Raw genomic sequence first — 24,074 nt, 5'->3', positions numbered from 1 at the left:
AGAAGTGTGTGTTTGTGCAGTGCTCGCTGTTGCAATGTTTGGTTATGGGCTTGTGAGTCTAAAGAGGTTTGATCCAACCTAATTTGGCAGAAAGAAGCAGAGATGAGATTTAGATTACTCTGCAAAACGTTTCAGAAATGCTGCTAAAAGAAGTTGGTGCAGCATAAAAAAAGAAAAAAACAGAGCAGTGCCCCAGGTCCAGTGATACGATTTAAAATGAGCTGCTAAACAGACGTAAAAGGATTACTGTGAGAGCCTTTTCTTTCGTTATCCACAAGTCCCACGCGATCAGCGACTTCCCACCTTCACCGTACTCTGGTCCTCAAAAAGATTTGTTCCTTGAAGCTGCCCTGATAACCACTCGGGCTGCCTTGGTAGCAAAGTGTTATCTCTGTCCGTCTGTGCTTTGTCCCGACCTCCTGTGGTTCAGCAAATCAGCCAGCACTGCAAAAGCTGCCACGCTCTGGCACAGAAATAAACGTCCCTCTTAGAAGCGCCCAATAATTACCCAGGCAGCCTGACAAACACCGCCACCTACACAATACGTCTGTGCAGCTCCAGCTCACACTTCACTGTCTGCTCTCATGTGGGAAAGCCAAACTGAGCCAACTCTGTGCCGGTTAGCTCGGCTTAGCAGCTTTTTGATCACCAGGTCATCAATATTTAACACATAATTGTAGAGTGATCAAAAACACTGTCAAAAAATTTGCAATTTGAAAACACCGATCCATTATTTACTGCAGGGGTAGGATCGCTAGAATTAACAGAGCTTTAAAATACGAATATAAGACCTTTACCCTGCAGGTGGGAGTTAAAGCGTATTTCATGCTGCTTGTTTTAAACTATTTTAAATTTACATTACTTCTCAGAGAAGCTAAATAAAGTAAGAAGTCCTAAAAAAATTTGTGTTTTTAGTGCATGTAAAAACAAATGTTAAAGATAATCTGAATTTACTTTCATTAATATTCTGACCCAACCATCCTCCAGCTGCATGTCAAACAAAAGTCAGTTAGTTGAAGTTTTTAACGTTTGTTTCAGGTGGTGAAAACACATTTCTCTGTGCTTTATGCTGTCAAACATTGCAGGAAGGTGTTCACTAACAGAAGATGTACAATATTATGTGTTTCACCGAATTAGTGAAATACAGATCAGAGTTTGAGTTGGGAATCACTGGTACATTGCCAAAAATCCAACACAAACAACTCTATGGTGTTTAAGTTGCACACATATTTTGCATTAAAGTAAAGTCTTACAATTTCCTAAGTTTTGGGACCACATATGTCCCCCAGGTGTAGAGTTTAGGATTTATTAGAGTTATCTGAAACATATATATATGATAAAACCTTGACACTTTACTGAAATCTAGTTTAAATCTTTGTAAAGGTCTGTACTTAAATGTTAAAAATGACCCCAAAATATCTGAGGTGATTGGAAATTAAAGTAGTCAAGCTAAATGAAATGGTAAATGCACCGTGGTCTGATCTTCAGCCTGAGAACAATTGTCAGTATATTCAGTGATTGTGACAGATTGCCTTTTCAAAGAAAACATGTCCAAATATAAAGATCTCATTTTACAGATGAGACAGTTGGAAAATCAATTTCTTTCATCTTCTGTTTCAGCCTGCAAAGCTCTCACTCTGAATAGGTAAAATCTGTCAATGCTCACACTGTGAGAATTACATAAAACAATTTTGAAAGTAAACAAAGGACACGTGTAGGAGAAATGGCTTTAAACTGTATGGTGCGTTTTCCTTGGACATTTTACCTAATGCTGCTAAAAAGATGACACACAGTGCAGATCACCTCTCTGAATGCAATGAAAGGCAACTACAGAGAATAAAGGCTGTGGTTTAATGTTTTTCCCTTAATGCAGACGGTAATTTGATCAGCGCACATCAAAGCTTTTAACTTTGATTTAACCAAAAGAAACAGAAACACTCATAATATCAAAGCTAAAGGGAAATAAATATTCAACTGACCCTGCAGCAGCCCTATTCAAAAAGATGTTTTTTAAAGTTCCTACAAAATGTGGATTTTAATTACTTGTATTTGCCTCTCCTATTTTAAATGAGGTGCATACAAATAAATGAAACCAACACTGTTTAGAGATGGGAATATGTATTACTGTTGTTTTTTTTAAATTATTCAAAATTATTCAAAAGTGGAAAACTAAACACCCTGAAGGGCAGATTACCACAAACAAAACAAAAAGAACCCAAACTAAGACTAATGTAACAGCAATGTTTCAGCTGAGTATCCAGAAAACTGTTTCAGCTAAAGAGGTTTGTTTAATCAATGATCAGATCAGCTGCCACAGCATGGAGCGGGGTAAATCACATTACAGCCCAATGAGATTCTCACATTAGTAAAAACACCGCTGTTTCACTGCATCAAGACACATTTAAAACAACAACTGTACAACATGTTGTAATGCCAGATACCATTCCTGCTGCTGCTAAATTAACATTAATTATTACAGGTATATTGTTATAGAGAACATTTATTAATATTTTGGAACATACTTAAGCAAACGCATGGCATGAACACTCTACAGTTTCCAAGTGCATCTTAGGTAAAATATTAAACCTCTCTGCTGTCCTGCCATTTAAAAATATCATGCTATTAAATCCTTCCTTTTCACCCTTAAATCATTCAGTTGTGGTCTATAACTTGTTATTGCAACTCCACAGGCTCCTCTTTTACTCCTGTTCTGAGGAGCTTCTGAGAGCAACTCGTTTTGGTGCTGTCTCTTTAAATGCTACTGAGGCATTTTCACACCCACCCCCCCTTCAGGTCCAAGAGCGCTGCACTTTGACTCTTTCGGACATTTTTCTAGTTTGATAACAATTATCTAGAATTGCAGAAACAAGACAAAAAGGGCAAAAACAATGTAAAACTGTTTATGTAATAATAATATTCAAGACACGCAGTACGGTTCTGTCCTCAAGGAGCTAAAAGCAGCACACAGTGCTAACATAAGCAGAAAGCACAATGCTACTGCTATCAAAACACTGGTCAGGACGTCATATCAACAATAAATTGATGTCTAAAATAATGTTTGTCATTTTAGGGTTACTTGCAGCTTACCTCTTTGCTGCGTCTGTCGTTTCCATAGACAGAAGGAAGAGTTTAATATACTCAACAACCAAACTTATCCTCTTTCAGCATAGGCATCCTTGAGTACAAAATATTTGGACTACAAAATTGCAGCGAGAAATAAATATGGTGGATTGGTCAGTCAGAGGTCCATGACCTTATTTAGCTGTTACACAACAAATACCGTGACGTAACAGTTGGAAAAACACAACAGATGATAGAGAAAACTGAACGGACTGAAAAATACGACCCAAACAGAATATGAAGATATCTATGCAACACCTAGAGAGACTAAATTCACTGCACTCTTACATATTCTAAAAACTCTTACATATTTTAAAAATACATTTAAAGGCTAAAAAAGTGGATTTTGCATGATTTGTGCCCTTTAAAGTAACCCAAGTATAACAAGTCAATATTGTCTTTCTGAAAACAAGGGAATGCACAGCAACAGGTGGGGGAGGGGCAGCACTATGCTGCTTTGTGCGCCATACAGAAGGAGAAACCACCGTTTACCCTAGAATCTCATTAAAAGGACTATAAACTGTGTGGAAAATGGTTTTGAAACCCCACGTTTTTTGGGCCTTGGTACCGGACTCACGCCTATTCAGCACATACAGCAAGGAATTAGCTAGTGCTCCTCTCAAAAACTGCTTTTTACTTCTAAATTTATGTTCAAAGTTTTATTTTAAAAACTTTAATGTCAATGACAGCAGAACTTGAAATGACAACAAATTAAGTCAAACTAGGGCCATGCCTTATAACTGTTGGTAATAAGTGTATTTCTGAATAATTGCTTTCTACAACAATTAGCTTCTTGGAAAATAATTTTGCCCTATTATACAGTGTTCAGATGTTTCTCCTCTGCTGCACTCTAAATCTACACTCCAGGATGCCCTTTGTCTGTTGTGGAGGATACCATCAGTCTTTCTGTTTGGAGTTCACTCTTCAGTCTGAATTTGAACTCTTCAAGCTAAGTTTTACTCTTTAAACAGCTCTCTGCTGTCAGTCTTCTGAAATGCCCCCCACTGTGCTGCACTTTCTGGGTAAAAACAGCCTGGGTTAGAGAGCAACTTTCTGCATCTTCAGAATTTTCTGTCGAGTGCACACAGGTGTAGGGGTTAAACCAGTTCAAAACACACTGATGACAGAGATCTAGTTAAAACAGAAGTTGGTGGCAGGTGTCGAAATTCCTTGAGGAAAGTTGTATTTTAGGTTTTGCTGCTTTGCTCCTCTAGCCTCAATATGTATGCAAACGCAATTTGACCTGATACTTGTCCCCTTTTCATTCTATATTCCACCCACACCAGAATAAAGAGTAAACAAACAGTAATCTTCACAAGTCAGTGTAAATTATTTGGCCACAGAATCTCTTCTACTTGCTCTTTCTTGCAGTTCTTCAGGGTTCCTACACATTATTCATGCAATATTCCAGACTTTTCCAGACTATTTTCCAGGATTCCCAGTTCTTTACAGTCATTTTAAAATCTAAAATACAAACATCCACCACAGATTTTGGGTAGATACGAGTACAACAAGCAGGGCTGGATATGGTGCCAACAGAAACCTGAAGCTAAATGGAAAAAAGGACACAGGAAACAAATATAGAAGAAATATAAGAATAAAGACATGGGCAGAAGACATGACGGATGGAAGAGAGATAAGGACACAATGAAGGAAAGGAGGACAGAATAAGCTTAAGTTGAAGAAAGGACAAAGACAGGAGGAGCTGAAGAAGGGAGGACACAGGGGAAGAAAGAGTGGAAGGCAGAAGGACAGATGGACTAAAGGATGGGCAAAACAAAGGACACAAGCAAGGAATGGAGGTAGGACACAAGGAAGAGTGGAAGAAAAGAAGGAAGGGCATAAAATAGGGTGGAAGGAAGGAGACAAGGATGCGAGACGGAAGGACATGATAGAGAGTTGGGAATGTGTAAAGGAACTATGAGGGTGGAATCCAGGATGAAAGGAAGGTCACAACATTTAGACAATGGAAAAGAGAACGAAGTGAGGATAAAACAATTTTGCCATATTTTATTTCCATTATTATTCAGACCTGGAGTTAAATTCCAAATGTTTCCATAATGTGTAGGACCTTCAGCTCTTTATTTGGGGATGTCTTTTTTAACCCAAAATTCCTATAAATAACTGGATCAGTGAATAGATTATTGAGTATATGTGTAAATCATAGTGAAAGAGGCAGACATCCAGTACCTAATATATGTAGGAATGAAAACAACCATCTTCCAATTATGACCAAAACTACAAAAATCAGAGGTAACCATGAGAACAGCTTCAAACTACAGCAAGACCCTAAATAGCCAATTTCTCCATCAAATGGAAAATATATACCTTAATAAGATCTGTGTTAAATATTTAAGTCTGCAGGTGATACAGCTACTGTATTAGTATAGAACTTTGTATGGAAATACCTCAAACTCCTCTGCAATCTTGGGTCCATCCAGGAACAGCCTGGTGCTGAGACAGTCCACTGGACCAAAGTTGGCTGAATAAACAGAGAAACAAATAAAACAACTGTGTCTACAGTTTACATTGTTAGATTTGCATAACATTTACACACTTTACAATGAAAATGCTCAATCACAAACAGGCTGTGAGAAGATGCGGTGTGGGAAAAAAAAGCCTAATATTTTAAACTGAAGGTGTAATTAGCAGGAACTCTGATGAGATTAGTTGTGTGATTGTGTACATTCTTCAGTGAAGCTGTGAATAAAGCACCACGGGCTAATTACGGAGCCTCGTAAAGGAGCAGGAGCTGTTTATAATCATCAGTGGCGTGGTTCTGCACATAGCAATAAAGCCGTGGTTAAACCCGGCATCTGAATGCTACTGAAACTTGGTCTCTTCTGGTTTAGTGTCTCTAAACTGACAAACAAAATAATTTCCACAAATGGTTCAATGTATTTGTACAGTCACAAAACATGAGAGCAATGGGTTGCATTACAAGCTAAAACAGATCTGAGTGAGGTCTGCTCACTCACCAGTAAATTCCTTGAACTCCTGGAACACCTTGGGGTACATGGATGCGGACATTACGTCCTCAGGGGTGATATCGTCCCCATGTGCGGCTCGGAGTCCATCCTCCAGGTTCTTGAAGTCCATCGGTGGTAGAGAGGCACCAGGACGACCTTCAATACGTGGAAGAGACTTCAGCACCTGGGATTAAACAAAGTGAGAGGATTTAGGAAAGAACCAGTTTGCTTTTCCACAGCCCTGTCATCACCCTAATTGGTAGTAATCCTCATAGATTCTCTTTCAGATTCAAGTGAGGATTCTGGCAGGATCAATCCTAAATGTTATATTACTTCCAGTTAGATAAACATTTTGGTAAAATTAAAAGATTACTTGAAACCTATATTTGCACAGCAGCCATATTGACTTTTGGGTTTGGGTTTTGGTGAGAAACTGATCGAGCAATCTATCCTCACAGATGCATTTAAATCTAGACGCCACAGACAACATACCAAATAAAGCCTATATAAAAAGAAAATTGAAAGCAGATGTAGGTAAAATGTTTAATCAGGACGTAACGGCCAAAGCTAAAGTTTGTTCATCTTAGTGATAGCTGCTGGAACAACACCATGTTCTATCATGTTCTGCAGTCTTGGACACGAACCTTAAACCCAGTATGTAAAGATGAGTCCTCCAGAAAAACTACACCAGACAACCACTGGAAGCTGTGGCTCATCAGTCTGCTTGACCACTTGCCTTACAGGCATAATCTAATCATGCCACCTAGAATAAGATAGAGCTGATTCAGTAATAGGATAAAAGGAAGCCATCATTGTTTCATCAATGTAGAGAAGACAAAAGGCTTCTCAAACACGACTAGCTGGACCCCTGGTTTCCACAGTCCTAAATCAGTAGATGTTCCAAGGTATTTATAAGACTGAACAAATTCCTCCAACTGATTTATTTAGACAGAACCTGCTGTGAGAAGATGTTCTGAAATCAATCTTATCTTTAGTCTTAGATATGTTTTAACTGAACATCATCTAAGAAAATGGTCCGTGGCTGTTGTCGGTATTCTGGAGAAGCAAAATGGGCTTGTGTGTGTTCTAATAGACGTTTGTGTACAGGATCAACAGGAAGGGCGAGAGCATGCATCCCTCTGCCCAAGGAGCATATGTGATTGGACAGGATCCCATTTATCTGGACCGTTAAGAGACCTGTTGGGTAAAAAATCCAGATTCCAGCCTGCAAGATTTTGCTTGAGACTTTTCTAAAAACTTTCTAAGATATACCACTTTGTATTGAAGCCTGAGAAAAATAAATAAATCAAAAATTGAGCACCAGAACCTCTTCTTCCCAGGAGTTTAGCAATCAGGTTCAACAAGGATACTGCTGCATCTTCAACTTCTCTGTGATCCATAGAAACATGATGAGAATTTCTAGTTTTTCCAAGTATCTTCATCCCTACTGTTGTCTGGGTAACTGGTTGGAAACCATTTAGAGCTTTGGGATAACTGGATTTAAGCACCCTTCCATACATTCTTGTATGTGTTGAAACATCACTCAGTTTTTGAGTACAAGATTTAAGTCAACAACCACGAATATCCCATCTGGGAGATTTCTTTACTCTTTTGAGCAACTGCTTGTTTTAATGTCTGTCCTTATGGCCCTTCTTGAAAAACTGGGTTTTTCCTAAGGTGATACTTTGAAAACCTCTGCTGTAGAGGAGCACAGTGCAGGGAGACACAGATCACCGTATTAACACACTAATAACACCAGCTTGTGTTTTATCAAGAGCTGTGAATAATGACAGTACCTGCAGCTCTGTGCAGTGCATCATCCTATTTAAACAGCGTGATGAAATATCAAAGCAGCGGTTAGATGAAAACAGGTAGCTTACATCAATCCCACATTAAGCAAACCTTTCATTTATGTTTGAGCTCAGTATTTTATCACTCCAACACCTGAAGAAAGCTGTTCTTTGTGTTGAGATAGGACCCGTGTTACGATGCACAACCTGAACAGAAAGAAATGCTGCTAAGTAAACAATGGTATTGGTTTGGTTCTGGATCCAGTTTGGTGGAAACAGCCCCGATGTGTACTTTGCATGAAGGAACAAACTGAAACCTATCGATTCAGTATAAGATTTTATTCTCAAAAGGTTTCACAGTAGTTCACCTTCCATATCCATTGATGAATGACAGCAGTAGTAAAGGCCATTCAAGCAATGCAACAATGAGAGAATTTACATTAATGAAAGGTTCTGTTCTGTAATCTGACACACCAAGCCAACGCTGCACAGTGCGCCCACTTCCTGTCTAAAATTTAACTTACTTGAACTGTTTCATCTGTACTTTGTACTGGAAAATTAAATCTGTACAAAAATGTCTTGGGAAAAGTAATATTTTTAAGTGCGCTAACATCACTTTGATTACTTCCTGACAAATGACAAAAACATCCCGGAATCCCCTGAGTATTTGTTTACCTACAGTTACCTTTACAAAAAAGGGTAGTATATTTGTATTCCGATGCCCTGACTGAGTACTTTGTACTCACTCAAACCAACTCAATCTGAAATTACAAATATCAAAAGTGTTGGGTCACTCTTAACTCATGAATATGTTTTAATCCAGCCATTTCACTGTAGCTCTGGCTGCATGTTTAGTCATTGTCTTTAAACCTCCATCCATTTTTCCATCAACTCCTGTACGAATGTAGAAAACACTCCCCACAGCATGATGCTGCCACCACCATAATATAATTAACATAAATGCTCTAATTATGTCCATCTGTGTGTAAATCTATATTCTGAATTGAATTATTGAAATACATTAACTTGCTAATGATATCATAAATTCCCAACATGCACCTGTGTGACATCTTTGCCAGTTATTCTGTTCTAGTTGTAAATAATGGGTTTCCAGGTGGAGAAAAGAGTGTGGAACAAATCTCCATACAATTAATCTCTCTCCCTCAGTGTTTCCTGCAAGAATCAGCTTATAGCACACCTTCATGGCTCTCTGTATCAGAGACTCAGAATTGGTTAGACAGAATCACCGCTAATGATCGCCCTGAGCTCGAATATTTTTGTTAATTTTGTGAAAGTAGTGCCGTGTGTGTTTATTTAAAGACTCACACGATGCAGTCTCCTGGGCCGACACAGCGATGGTGTGTTTGAATATCATTAAACAGCTGCTGGATCCTATCAGTAAGGGTGTGTGTGTGTGTGTGTGTGTGTGTGTGTGTTTGTGTGCTCATGCCTTGTGGAAATGTGCAGACAAAGGAGTAAGTGCAACGCCATTAGTCACAGGGCGAACAGTTCAAAGATAGCTGAGTCATTTGTGTTTGAGAGAGACTTCAAAGATGGCAGGCTCACTGGAGTTCCTGCTCGTTAACGTCGTCTCCTCTGAGGACGTCTTCTGCTGAAACCCGCTGACTGTTGAAGTGTGGGAGACGTACAGACAATAGCAGAGTGTGTGGGAAAGTGCCTGTGTTAACAAATGAACCTCAAATTAAAAGGTATGTAAATTAGTCACATCTAATGCACCCAAAGATGAGGAGTCACAATCAGATTAATATGAAACGAGCTGCTTCCCTGTCGTTAAATTCAAAACAAGTGAAAGAGAGGCAAACAAAATGGTTTTAGGTGATTAAGAGGTAATTATTAAACACATCAGGGAGATAAAGATGATTTTGGTCTCTGTGGGAAAATTTATACTTTAAGGAAACTTTCTAAATAAAATTTAAATTTTTACTCAAAATATTGAATTAATGTGTTTATCTGACACTGTTAAAATATGAAAGGAGCATCGAGACCGAATAAAGAGCAGGGAGAAATCTGGGGAAAATTATCTATCAAATTCATTAGTGCATCGTTTAGCACGATGGCTAGAATACTGACAGAGATGAAAAGATGTGACTGAACATCTTAGCTGTCCACCATGTTTTTACAGGCCGATTCAGTAACAGGAGAGCAGTTTAAACAGCAACAGTTTCCATGCGGTCATTATGGACATGAATGGGAAAAACTGGTCTGGAACGATACAAAAATAACTAGAAACGTTTAAAAGGAATTGGGTCCACAACTCAGACTAAATATTTGACCACTCCTTAGAGCAATGCAGATTTGGTAAAGTTCATTTAAATTGTTGGATTCCTGCCACAAACGCAGATTATAGGCAAAGTCCATGCATATTTAATCAAGGCGATTTCAGAAGCTTAATGTTCGCTAGCTTTATGCAATTAAAACCCAGTTTTGATGTGTGCTGGTAATCATAGACTACAACTATCACCCTCAAATGATAGAAGACAGACTAGGATGTTCAGGAACCAGCCAGGAGCCAACAAAGCTTACATCTACCATGAACTGGAAACTATTGGAAAACCAGTGTCCCTGTCCACAGTAGACTGACATCATCTTGGACTGAGGGGGTGGTGACTAAGAACAAAGCTCCTGCTCCAAAATGGACACCTTTAAGCCCACATTATTATTAATAATTTTATTGTTTATGTATCCAGGTAAACGTTTAGGATTAAAATCAGTTTTTAAGCCTGGCAGACCGACGGGCCAAAGGCCTTCCAGAGAAAGGTCTGAGCCATTTGGCCACAGGAGCACCAAGTATGTTTGGATGAGTCAAACACAGATGTGGCAGCATCATGTTGTGGGGCTATTTTGCTACTAGTGATATTGGTGCACTGTGGATGAAATAACAGAGGTGGACGACAACCTCCAAGTTTTCCAACCTGTTCTCATATTATCAGCGGGACAGTTAATACCTGGACACAGTTGGCTGTTCCAGTACGAAAATGATCTCAAACACACATTTAAATTGGTTTTAGAATTAAAAAATCCGGCTAACATTGAATTTTCTGGAACCTCCTCAACCTACACACTACTAAAATGTGTGGACTATGCTTAAAAGCCAATCAGTAAATAAAATCTAATTTTATCAATAATGGTGGTTAAATATCTGTTGTTAATGATTAAGAAAATCTGCTTAGGGACACACAGAGAAAATTCTTCAACAGATCTAAAATTGTCCACCCAATTTTTTCTTACAAATTATCGAAGGTGTTTTTTTGTAAATTAATTCTGCCCTACAAAATTAATGGTTCAATTCATTCATTAAAAGCCCAAAGTTAACATGACATTTATGCTGATTGTCAAAATAAGGTGAGATCTTTCCATGTAATCCATGCAACATTTAGTAACTGCTCACAGTTAACTCCATAAAAGTTACAATAAATATCCTTATGTGTAATCCATGCAATAATTATTAAAACACACAGGTGAAGCAGTAGGAAGTGAAACAAGCTTGTTCTCATATTCTGGAGCTGAGAGACTGGAGAGGCCTGTGTGGAGCCACATATTATCTGCCTTATCTTTTGCAGAAATATAAACAACATGTATCCAATGATGTATGATGATTTTACATTCTTTCACATGTATTAAATGAAATTAGTAACCTTTGATTAACAAGTTAAAAGATGTATGATTGAAATGTGGGTAAGAACTGAGAATTAGAGTAAAAAAAACAATAAGGTTTGACATTCTCAATCAGCTATATATGAAAGAGATATAACGTTAATCATTTGTGAAGCATGAATAAAAAGAAAGAAGTGATGGTTTTGTAACTGTGTTTTAAAGTAAATGCTGAAAGCTGAGAATGAAATGTGTAATACTGTGTAAAGTTTAAAACTGAGCAGATTAGGGAAAGAACTGGAGGATGACAAGGAGTGACGAGAGCCGGCTGCATGCTGACAGCGAATCTTTTGAAGACCAGCACAAGGAAGGGAGGATGAGTCTACAGCCAGCTACGTGGCTATTAGCGGCATCTCCAAGGCCGAGAAACAGAACCAGAAAGTCACGATGAACATGACTAAAGTATTGAGCAATAACCAAGAAGCTGAGCTGAATAGGTTGTGCAATAACTGAGAAGCCTAATAAGGGCTGACTGGTGAAAGCATCAAGCACCATGAATCAATGCTGAAGGAGGGAACGGGGTTGTTTCCTCGCAGAAGACCAGCGAACAAGATCGGACGGAGAAAAGAAGCTCAGATGGAAAAGGAACAGAGACACAGCCCAACTGATTGACTGCATTAAAAAGAGAGGATCAACCCGTGTTCCCCAGAAAGGACTGTGCCTCAAGATTAAGAATCTGATTTCATCTAAAGCCTTTTTATCCAGACAACAGAAGTGAATTTGATCGGTGAACAGCTGATTGCTCTAAGTTTCAGGCTTCTGGAAGTCCTGAATCAACCTCATTTATGTCTCTGGGTTTCCTTCAACTCTTTAGCCTCTGGAAACTACTGTCTTCAGAGACATATGACAACAAAGATCCTGTTTAACCATCGAAGCCTGGAGAATCAGTGCCTGTCACTTAGAGGAAGAAAACTGAAGATTAAGTCGTATTCCCTTCAAGAAACCACTCGTTACCAGAAGAATCTTCTCCATCAGGTGGATGGATGAGCCTCCGTCTTCAAAGCCTCTCCAAACTCACTAGTTTCAGCATCAGGGAAAGACAGGTTGAGTTGATTGATTCATTTCTATTATTGAAATTATTATGTGTTGCCGAATTTAAGCTGTTACAGATCCCTGCTAAAGCGTTACTAATTAAAGAAAGCATATCAAATTCTAGTTAAATTGTGGACATTCAATTATTTGAGTCACTGTATTTTTGGTTTTTCATTGGTGGTAAAAAGTCTTGTTGCCTGGTTCTAAGATATTTTAGGAGGTTTTTATAGGTTGCCTTAGCAAAGTTTGTTAAAACAGCGCCCTTGGGTCTCGTGCCGAGCCACTAAAACTAACCTAGTCCATATACCAAGAGCCAGTTGTGATATTAGGGAATGAGCAGCCGTGAACAAAAGTGACTGTTGAAAGTGTGGATAACTGCGATAGGCTACTCAGTGGTCCAGACCACCAGTTGAAGAAGGGCGAGACTTTTGTATGAAGGCTGTCAGAGGCTAGGCGAGTCATTTCCCGACACCAGCTTAAACAGAACTTTCATTAAACCTGCTTAGTAAGATCTTTCAGGTTTAGGGAAGTCCGGACCCGTTGGGATGGAGAGCTGGATTGAGCAATCCCTTTAAACATAGGGAAGTAGGAGGGAGGGGTTAGCTCATTGGACAACAAAATGATGAGTGCATATAAAACTTTACTGCGTGAACCAGATAATGATTTCCTGCCCAGGCTGGGACCATCAGGGAGACGCCAGAATAAGGAGTCGGATGAATAAATGCCAAGGTTAGCAGGATGACAGGAGTTCGTTTCACAAAGGCAAAGAGAAAGGAGGACAGGAGGGAAACAATCAACTGTATGACTTTACCAGTAAATGGACAAACAGGCTCATAATGCAGCAATTTAGCAGTGAATTCAAGTAAAAACAAACATGAAGCTGACAGGACAGGTTATTGAAACCTTTCAGTTTCTGCAGAGATGCAAGAGTTCATTCTAACTGTTGGCTGCCCCACAGTGGAAAAATGGGTGACCTTTAAAAAGAGCAGGTATTGTCTCTCAGCCAATATTTCATATTTTACATACAGCTTAGTGTGAATGTTAGTGGGGATACCAGCAGATTTCTACTTATTAAAAAAAAACTATTTTTCTTTCTGTAAATGTCAAGTTCCCTCAGATCTACTGGATGGAGTTAGGAACAGCGTGACACATTTCTCTTTCTTCACGTGTTGAGATTACACAAAGACTTCTGGCTGATGGCCACTGACGTGTTCACAAGCCTCTACCTGGCTGTTTGTAGACATGAAGAAAGGAGAACAGACAAGAGGATAAAAGGAAAAAGCTGGGTTTTGTATCCATCCTCAAAGTTCTCTAAAGGATTACATCAGATGTAAGGAGGCTGGTTTGGGAGGATTTGTTTAGGGTTTTTATTTGAATAATAATCGCTTAAAGAGATGCAAAAACGGTTATCATCTAACAAGCATTTCTATTTACCTACATCACCATTTAGGTTGTATTCAGTTAGATTGTTGTTAGATGAAAGAAGCTACTTTGGGTCAGAGTGCACCTTGCCATTTAGGCCATACCCAAAGTCAAACCCTTAAGTACTAATGTACTTTGAGACGATGTTTCTCTTCCTTGTTTAGTATTTTGATCAGCTACAGAGATTAATAATCAAAAATGCCTAAATATTACAACTAATTTACTGAAGCAACGCAATATTTTCTGAAGACAGATTGCTGCTGACATACGTTAAATATTTTATAATATTCTATGATTAAGAGGCACCTGGGGACTAACAGTAAGTCTTCAGCTGCATCTTAATCAATATTGGTTGTCAAAAAAATATCCTGCGGCAGACGGCTTCTTTTCCTACCCAAAATAGTTAGGGACGAAATGATCATAGCTTGAGAAGTATGAAGTGTGGAGAAAGGACCAGCACCTGCAAGAGGTAAAAATCAAGACAAAGCATCTATGCATGTAGGAACACAGAGCCAACTACAGTACCTTGGACCTGAAGGGCTCAGGGAAGCCACCGTGTGGTATCCCGATGTATCCCTGCAGGAACTCCACCACGGACTGGGGGAAGGACAGCTCATCTGCCCTTTCTTCCATCTCTGCCCTGGTCAGGTTGTTCTGCACCATGAACTGAGCGAGATCACCCACGATCTTTGAAGATGGAGTCACCTAGAAAAAGAAATCAAAGTTATGAGAAGCGTTTCAGTATTAAACCGCCTGTGCTACTTAAAGCAGAGAAATAACATGAAACTGACAAGTATATCTGCATACTGATCAACGTTGGCTGGACTCAGGCCATGATGAGGTGCTGTTATTAGTCTCACTTGGTAAATAACACAATCAGCAATTCAGTGGAAAAAGGACCTCTCACTCAGAAAACATTCAGGATAATATAAACAGTTTTCTGCTAAAAGAGGTTGAGCATTTCTAAGGGAACATTAGTCTTTTTGTTGACTACACATCACTATCAGAGACTTAAGGACACTGTTGAGACAAATTTATATCTGAGAACACTACTTAGACAAGAGGTTTATATCTCAGGAACCCCTCATCGCTTGGTTTACAGGTCATGGTAGTGGCAGCATCATGCTGTAGGAATGCTTTTCCTTAAAAAAGAAAGAAGATGGTGGTAGCTAAATACAGGGCAGTCCTGGAACAAAACTTGTTAGAAATTGCAAAAGGCTTGAGACCAGGGTGGGGGTTCACCTTCCAGCAGGACAACAACCCTAAACATACAGCCAGAGCTACAATGTAACAGATTAGAGAATATTCATGTGTTAGAATGGCCTAGTCAAAGCAGAGATCTTAAGAATCTGTGTTAAGACTTCTAAATTGGTTTTCAGAATTCTCCACCCATTCTGCCTGAAATTGCGCTATTTTGCAAAAAAGAAAGGAGACATATTTCAGTCTTTGAAACTAGTTGAGACATTCCCCAAAATGTTTGCAGTTATATTTACAACTAAATATTCACTCAGGAGCGGTGAATACAAACGCATGCCACACCCTTCAGATTTTTCTTATTAAGAAATGTTGAAATTCATATATTGCCTTCCTTCCAGTTCACTACTTTATGGTGGTCTATAACAAAATTTAAATACATTGAAGTCTGTGACTAAAATGTGACAAATTGTGAAAAGGGGCAAGGGGTACAAATGCTTCATTAAGGCAATGTAACTGCCATAAACTAAACCAGGAAATAAAGAACAAAGACAACGCAGAGAAGGATTGATCAATTAAAAGAACATTATATTATATCCAGTAATTATAACAACAATAAGTTATTTTGCATAATGTTGATTAGCTGATTTTTTGTTGACAGAACTAGGCACTGATGGGAATATCAACTAAACAACTAACTCTTCTGTTGTAATTAAACAAGAGATGATTCAAGGCATCTTACAGACTTTCCTCTGGGAATCGGATGTTTAAAAAGGGTGGAAATGGTTAATTAAACTATAAAACACCAGACAGCATGCTTTGTAAATGAAATACCAGGGGTGCAAAGAAAACTCTTAGAAAACTTAAAACCAAATTACATGCAGAAAAGCTTTGAGTTTAGGTTTTGAGGGGCTCCAGAGGAAAAAGACTAGATCCCATTTTACACTATTTTCATTTTCCTGGGAGTTTGTACGCACTAAAGAAGGATGGGACAAAGAAAGAGTAAATGAACAAATATGGATTCAGTAAGATGAGATATTCCCCAAAGAATCCCCGATTAAGGTAGCTGACACCTGCTTCTTAGACACATTTTGACAAAATGTCCTGAGTGACACCTGAAGCTCATCCCTCAGGGAATTCCACAATCTTCTGGGATTTAGGTGCTTGTTGAGGCATGATAAAAACAAGAAATATTCCCTGATAAATGAGACAAGAATGTACTTCCTTGCTAGAAAACCTACAACTCAGTTTGACTGGCATTTGAAAAAATAGCAATAGATTTCTCTCCTTGACTGTTTGCAGAAAGGCTTAAGTGATTCAAACTGACTGTTAAAATCCCTGGAGAGACCATTATGTTGGTGAAAATGCTGATGCTAATATCAGTTACTTCAAAATAAACTAGAATCCCTTCTCTGCCTTTTTTCTCACTTTGCAAAGTTGAAATTGGTTTCTCATGTTTAAAATAAATGTTTTAGTGAACATTCAGACATTGTGTTTTTTCATTAAATTTTATTAATCCCTAAAGGGAAATTAAATGTTTTAGCTGTGGGCAGGAAGGATCTCCTGTAGCGGTCTTACAGCAGATCCAAAGAAGACTCTGACGTTGTACAATGGTCTCGTAAAGGGTGGTTCAGGTTTCTCCATTGTGTTGTTCTTTTTTAAAGTATCCTACTTTAAATAATGATCTCCAGAGGTTCTAGGAGTCCCCAGAACAGAGCCAGTCACTGGCTCTGATTGCTGCAACCCCAGCAGATGATGGTAATAGAGATAATGGACTTATATAAGATATGTAGCATATTGCCACAAACACTGAAGGACCTTAGCTTCCTCAAGAAGTACAGTCTGCTCTGTCCCTTCTGGTAGATGGCTTCACAGTTGCATCTCCACTCTAGTCTGTCGTCCAGGTGAACTCCGAGGTATTTATACTCCTCTACCACCTCCACTTCTTCTGCCATGATGGAAATAGTGTTTGACTTATTCCTGTTTCTCTTACATTTACAATTATCTCCTTTGTTTTATTCACATTCAAGATGAGATGAATGTTTCCACACCATGCCACAAAGCAGTCCACCAGCTCCATGTACTCAGCTTCTTGTCCATCTCTGATCCACCCCACGACTGCAGAATCATCTGAGTATTTCTGTAGATGACAGCAGTCTCTCCTCTCCTGGATGTCTGAGGTGTACAGAGTAAAAAGGAATGGTGAGAGTACAGTCCCCTGTGGTGCTCCTGTGTTGCTGACGACCTGGTTAGACTCATAACCCTTCAGTCTCACAAACTGTGGTCTGTTTGTCAGGTAGTCTTTGATCCAGGAGATGGTTGACGCCCCCACCTGAGTCTTCTTTAGTTTCTGACAAACCGAATCAGGTTGGATTGTATTAAATGCACTGCAGAAATCAAAGAACATGATCCTCACAGTGCTGCTGGCTTTGTCCAGATGACAGTGGGTTTGTTGAAGCAGGTGTATGATGGCATCTTCAACTCCAACTCCACTGTGATAAGCAAATTAAAGGGGGTCCTGATGGTTTATTGTTTGCTTACTCAGGTGGGCCAACAGGAGTCTTTCTAGGACCTTCATGATGTGGGATTTCAGTCTTTCTAGTTGTCTCTTCACCTGACTTGAGACAGACAGGTGGAAGGGGGAGGCAAAGGGAGCATCAGCATTGTCTGATTTGGTTGAAGGCAAACATGTGGAAGCAAAAGGATCCATGGCTGAGGTGGAAGATAAAATATTTAAGGTGTGACAGGGAAGCTGTTGGTCATAGGAGGGTGAGATGTCTGTTTGGCTGTGAGCAGGAGAGGAGGATGCTGAGCTTGTTTCTGAACTGAACCTATTTAAGAATGCCTTTAGTTAATTGGCTCTGTCCAGACATCCATCGCGCCAATCGTCCTTCTGCTTGAAGCCAGTGATCTTCATTCCTGACCACACATCTCTGATATTGTTTTGCTGGAGTTTGCTCTCCAGCTTCTTCTTGTACACCTCCTTGCTGTGTCTTATCTTGACTTTAAGTTACTTCTTTATACTCCTCAATAATTCCCTGTCTCCCTCTCTGAAGGCTTTTTTTCTTGTTAAGCAAGTCTTCAGGTCACCGGTGATCCAGGGTTTGTTATTGGGGAAGCATCTCAGCATTCTGGTGGGGATGGCGTTATCTACACAGAAGTTTATACAATTGGTTACACACTCAGTCATGGCATTGATGTTCTCTCCATATGGCTGGCCCAGTGCGTCCCAGTCTGTAGCCTCAAAGCAACCTTGCAAAGCTTTTTCAGCTTCCTGTGACCATCTTGTCACAGTTCTCTTTATTACAGGTTGTCTCTGAACAAGGGGCTTACATTTTGAGCAGAGTAAAACAAGACTAATGTGATTTGCCTAGAGGAGGTTCTTGCTTTAGAGATGTATTTAGAGATGTATGAGTCCTTGACATTTGCATAAAACAAATCCAACGTTTTGTTTTCTTTGGTAGAGCAGCTGACAAACTGTTGAAATGTTGAAAATGTAGCAGAGAGTGAAGCATGGTTAAAATCACCAGATATTGCCACAAACGCATTGAGGTGTTGTGTCTGTAGCTTAGCAACAAATGAGCTGATGGCATTACATGAGGTGTCGGCAACAGCTAAAGGTGGAACCTAAACTATTGCCAAAATAACACTGGTGAACATAAATAATATGGATGAAATCGTCCTGCTAACAGTTCAATATCTGGACTGCAGAGACGACACTTCACAGTAACATCTCCTAGATTACATCATTTGTTGTTTACAAGTACTGCCAGTCCACCTCCTTTGCGTTTGCTGCTCCTCTTTAAATCTCTGTCTGCTCGTTTGCTCAGAAAGCCTGGCAGAGAAACGCTGGAGTCAGGAAAATGGTCCTGTGGCCATGTCTCAGTGAAACACATAACACTGCATTCCCGATACTCTGGCTGGGTCCTTTGTAGGGCTTAGAGTTCATTCGTCTCATTCTTCTCTTTGCTTCTGCTCTGCATCCACAGCAACTCCTTTTCAACTCACAACAATTAATATCAGCTGTATAAGAGATATGTGAAACTTTTAATATATTCTGAATAAAAGGCAAATATTATCCCAGCTTCTCAAAAAAATCTTAGAGCTGTAATTCCAAATACCTGAAGTTTCAGCCTATTTAAAAATGGCTTTATTTTATGTCTGCTGACAATTCAATGGACCCATTACTCATTATTAATCTGACAAAAAGGAGAAACAAAAATATAAAATAGTGAACATCTGAAATGTGTTAATTTACTAGCTGTAATTTAATATGAAATGATGGAATCAAACATGCAAGACTTGTGAAACCATAGTGACATTTTCAGTAAAGCAGAAGAACTCAACACCATCTGAGAATTATCTCAAAGCTGCACGCAACAGGCCATCAATCCAAGTTATTGGAAATACAATTATGAGCAGATAATGGCGTTAGAAGAAAAATTTTGAAGTCTGGGAAGGGAAGCAATTACAAGTTTCTGGCATCTGATCCTAAATGGCACCAGCTCTGTGCGCTCATGTACCAGGATTGTATTTGAAACCAGGACTTTTCAGCTTCATGGTGGTACTAGAGTAATCTAAGGCTGTATGATGTTTGTTAGGATAATGTTTTATAAATTTAAACTATGGAAGACTGAGCTTCACAGCTATTCACTGCAATCAGTTTAATATTTGCAGCCAACTGCAGTTACTGAGGTCTACAGTATAAAGCATCTGTATATATAAAGGCACATGTATTTAAAACCATTTTTAGAAGATGAAAGCCCTTTTTTGGTGCACAGTTTTGTTTAAAGTGTTACATAAAATAAAGTTGACATGGGCCGAGGACTTCACTATTCTATCACTTACTGTGCATGGAGTAATTGTAACTAGAATTGCATGATAGTAGAAAGAAAAAAAAAATCAGCCATTTGTGATATTATGGTGATAAATATATTTCAGCTATTTCATTCAAAACCCAAAATTCTGTTTCTCAGAAAATAAGAATATTAAGTATTCCTAACATAAAAAAAGGGTTTAACACAGAAATGTTATGGACATGTTGCCACACAATCATGGTGAAGGCAGTTGACTTAACAGTTGTCCAAAAGACAGGTACAAGGAGGTTAGGCTGCTAAAACGCATCACAGAAGAAGCTGGCTGTCCAAAGAGTACTGATTCTCCAGGCACATTTCTGGAAAGTTAGATGGAAGGATAAAGTGTGGTAGACAAAGGTGCACACACAAAGGGCATAATTACTGTTTTTTTTATATATAATACTGTACAGCACATTGGTAATCTGACTTTTCTGCATTTTTATCTTTTAATTGGTCTTATGAAAAAGTCAAGCAACCATAACATGTGGATAACCACAGTCTGAAGACTGTTATGCATCAAAACCCATTCATGAGTTTGGGGGAGATGCGCAAGATGTAGACCCCAGCAAGAGCCACCGCACACCTTGAAACAAATTAACCTTTAAATGACATTTAACTTGTTGAGATGCACCTGTATTTTCAGGTTCGATTTCATTGTCATGAAATTTAAGTTAAGTAAGTTGGTTTAGATGGTTAAAGTTCCCTCTGGATGGAGCCCTTTTATTTTGCATCTCTTATAAGAATTTCTCCTCGATTATCCAAACTAAGACCACCCCGACTGCTTTCTACAGCAGGTAGGACACTGACCACTTAGAGGGACTCCACATAACACCGCTTCAAAAAGAACTTAATATTTTTAAATCCATTTAAATTGTCCTGACTCAATACTTAAACTCGTTGTGGTCTCAATTTCTCCATCACTCTGTTCTGCCTCCATCTGGATTTCACTGTAACCTACATTTCCCAGTAACTGGACATGCCCACAAGTCCACGTTTTCAATATTACAAAGCTGCTACAGCAGCAGGACAAAGAGACGGATTGTGTCTCTGTGTGGAAGAATGGGAGCGATATTGTGTGTGCTTGTATGCCTTTGCGCCATGTGTCAGTGTGCTTTGCTCAAATTTGCTTCAAAATGCAACTCTATCCAAACCTAGGCTCCCCAAATGGGTAAAGGATTATATCACTCAGAACGGCAAGCATGCATCTGTTCGTTTGTGCAGGTCGAGAGGCAAATAAAACACAGACAATAATGCAAGGCAGCCAAGCCAGGAGTGGAGTGAAGGATGGTACCTGTCAGGAGGAGGAGGAAGGAGAGAGCAGTGATAAGAGGCTCAGAGGAGGAGAGGAGAAGGGAAGAAATGATAGAAAGATTAGAGATACATAAAGGAAGTCTAATCAAAATGAGAGAAGATGGGAGCAATTGATGCGGGAGGAGATAAAACAAAAAAAAGTGGAGAGAGATGGCACAGAGTCAAGGCAAGAGTGAGAGGGAGAAATAAAGGGATGGACAGATTAAGAAAGAAAGAAGCAAACAGAGAGGAGCCGTCGACATCTGCAGCCCCACAGGCAATACAAGACGTGCTCCACCTCCAAGTATAACAGACTGTGTTCGAGAGAGTGCAGGTGAGTGAATACGTGCCTGTAATTGCAAAAGGAAAGTGACAGAAACATTGAGGCGGGCGAAAAAGACAGAACAACCTTACCAAAAATATACACAACTCACATTGACAAGCTCAGATGGCGACAGATTTAACAGAGCGAAGAGTAGGAAGAGTCGAAGAAAAAACAAGTGTAATAGAAGTTAGAGAACAGAAAATAAACAGGCCTTTGGAGAGCTGGAAAGCCTCCAAACACACAAGTCAATGCCAATTAATCGCACTCTTTGTCCTATAATTCACCAAATGTTGCAGCATCGTTAGCTCTGTCAGAGATAGTATTGTTAAAACTGCACCAGTAGGCATCTGTTGAGGTGTGCTCAGGCTGATATTCCTGCTGTTCAGCAAATGCACCTTCAAGCAAAAACGATATAAGTAGCTCAAGAGCAAAAAACAGATCAGTTTTTACAATTATCTTCTGGCAAAGATGGTTTTTAAGCGTGGGCTTCATACTGCTCGGGATGTTACAACTACAGCCTTTCAGCTGGTGTGGTGCCGTTCGCTCACTCAACGTTTTCCCCATTTTTAAACTGGGGTTACAAAACATCACCGTTAATCTATAGCAGATTTTTCCAGTGGTCAGGATTTCAATGTGGAACCAATGTGGCTGGATGGATTTATTGATAACATCCATCTATTGGAAGAACTCTTGAAGTCTGAATGGTAAATGGACTGAACTTATATAGCGCTTTTCCAGTCATACAGACCACTCAAAGCGCTTTTCACTAGATCCACATTCATCCAATCGCACTCACTAACGCTCACACATTCATACACCAATACGCAGATCGGTAGGCAACTTGAGGTTAAGTGCCTTGCTTGCTCAGGGGCACAAGCAACAAATATTTTTTATAGTTTTTCCATAAATATCCAGTTCTGGAAAACACTGCTGGCTGTGCAAGTAGCCAAACTGAACTCAAAACTGAAATCACGGTCAATGTGGCTCTGCCATGATTAACTAAAATCTAACATGAATCAAATAAGACAGGTTTGTAGAACCACAGGTCTGTAGGAAGATCTTCACTACAAACGGCAGAATATCTCCTGATCTTCAAAGCTTTAACCAAAGTCCAACTTAATGTGCAGAACTTTTCACTCTTAGATCAATGGATGGCCCTCAGGAGCAAAAGCCCACCTGCTCCATGCTTCCAGTCTCCCCATCCATTATTCTCATAGTTAGCTCAACTTTTTTCCCCCTCGCATTTAAAAGCTGTGCATCAAGCCTTTGCTGTAACCAATTATGGTCCCAAACTACTGTACATGTGAACTGTATGACTGCTGCATCATTAACTAGATGGATTCGGTCCAATGTAAAACTTCGCTCACTGAACTGATCAAAGTCCCTTTAATGCTGACAGAGGCTGCAGAGTTGGAGGATAATTTTACCCTTTTATAATAAAATAAATCAGAGCATTTATGTCGAAATGCAACATCAAGATTCCAATCATCTGCACAACTATGAAATGTAACATGTCGGTAAAACAGGTTAGGCTTAGGATTTATTGTTTGTCTCCTAATTTCTTTTTCCCATCTGATTAAAAAGGGGTCATTCAAAATACCTGAAGCTTAAAATTTACATAAAAGAAATGTAAACAAAAGAACTGCTTACAAACATCATGATGCCTTGTTGCCAAATATTGACCCATTAAAGAGAAACAACTGGCCAATAGAGCACTTTTCCACTGAATGAACTTTTGTTCTTGAACCAACTTGCTTGCCATCAAACTTTATTTTGTTGAGCACTGACTCGCGTTTCCACCAGTTTAGGGAACAAAGCATGAGTCTTCAACAGTGGGCGTTACACAATGCAGGGGAAAACCGTGGTAGCGAGACAGCGGAGCTTGCCGAACTGCACCCAATGTTCTTTTCAATGCAAAAAGAAAGCATCCATAAATTACAGTTAATACAGAAAAGGAGACAAGGACTTCGTGCAACAATGGTACAATGTTTTTATTTGCATATGTTTAGCATCTACTAGTGGAAACGAGTAGGTGCACTATGCTTGTTTAGTGTGTTTTTGTAAACATAAATAATGTTTAAACGTGATGTTCTTTGTCTATTCTTCGCCACCGTACTTGTTGCTTCTATTGTCTGCGGCTTCGATCTGCCCACGGTTCGGTTACGGTTTGAGCAGAAGAACCAAGTATTCGGCCATGAGTTGAACCTTAGTTCGCGCACTGGAACCTCTTTTCATTGGTGGAAACATATTCTGGATCCAGAACAGGCTCCGAACTACATTGGTGGAGAAGGGGCAATAGTGAACCAACATTTTTTTGTGAGACATAAGAAATTTTGAAGCCCATTCTTAATATCGTGATATAATTATACCCCAAGAAAGACTTTATTGTGAAAGTCCAACATAA

General features: G+C 39.3%; 1 protein-coding gene and 1 long non-coding RNA gene across 2 annotated transcripts in view; one reads left to right on the top strand and one right to left on the bottom strand.

Moving 5' to 3' along the window:
• LOC124880942 overlaps positions 1–7,419 on the top strand; it is a 94,358-nt gene extending 86,939 nt beyond the window's left edge. Inside the window, exon 5 of the long non-coding RNA XR_007041507.1 lies at positions 7,197–7,419. This is a non-coding gene — a long non-coding RNA (uncharacterized LOC124880942). The remainder of the gene's footprint in view (positions 1–7,196) is intronic.
• The window catches only part of pcxb (pyruvate carboxylase b), a 424,891-nt gene that overhangs the window by 11,413 nt on the left and 389,404 nt on the right, over positions 1–24,074 (bottom strand). Inside the window, exons 22-24 of the mRNA XM_047386393.1 lie at positions 14,531–14,710; positions 6,099–6,273; positions 5,529–5,602 (exon numbers count right to left, since the gene is read on the bottom strand). Coding sequence (XP_047242349.1) covers positions 5,529–5,602; positions 6,099–6,273; positions 14,531–14,710 — 429 coding nt within the window. The remainder of the gene's footprint in view (positions 1–5,528; positions 5,603–6,098; positions 6,274–14,530; positions 14,711–24,074) is intronic.

Source organism: Girardinichthys multiradiatus, chromosome 14, assembly GCF_021462225.1.
Source record: "Girardinichthys multiradiatus isolate DD_20200921_A chromosome 14, DD_fGirMul_XY1, whole genome shotgun sequence".
In the NCBI taxonomy this organism is placed as follows: Eukaryota; Metazoa; Chordata; class Actinopteri; order Cyprinodontiformes; family Goodeidae; genus Girardinichthys; species Girardinichthys multiradiatus.
Note: the sequence above shows the minus strand (reverse complement) of the source record. Positions and strands in the feature narration are given on the sequence as shown.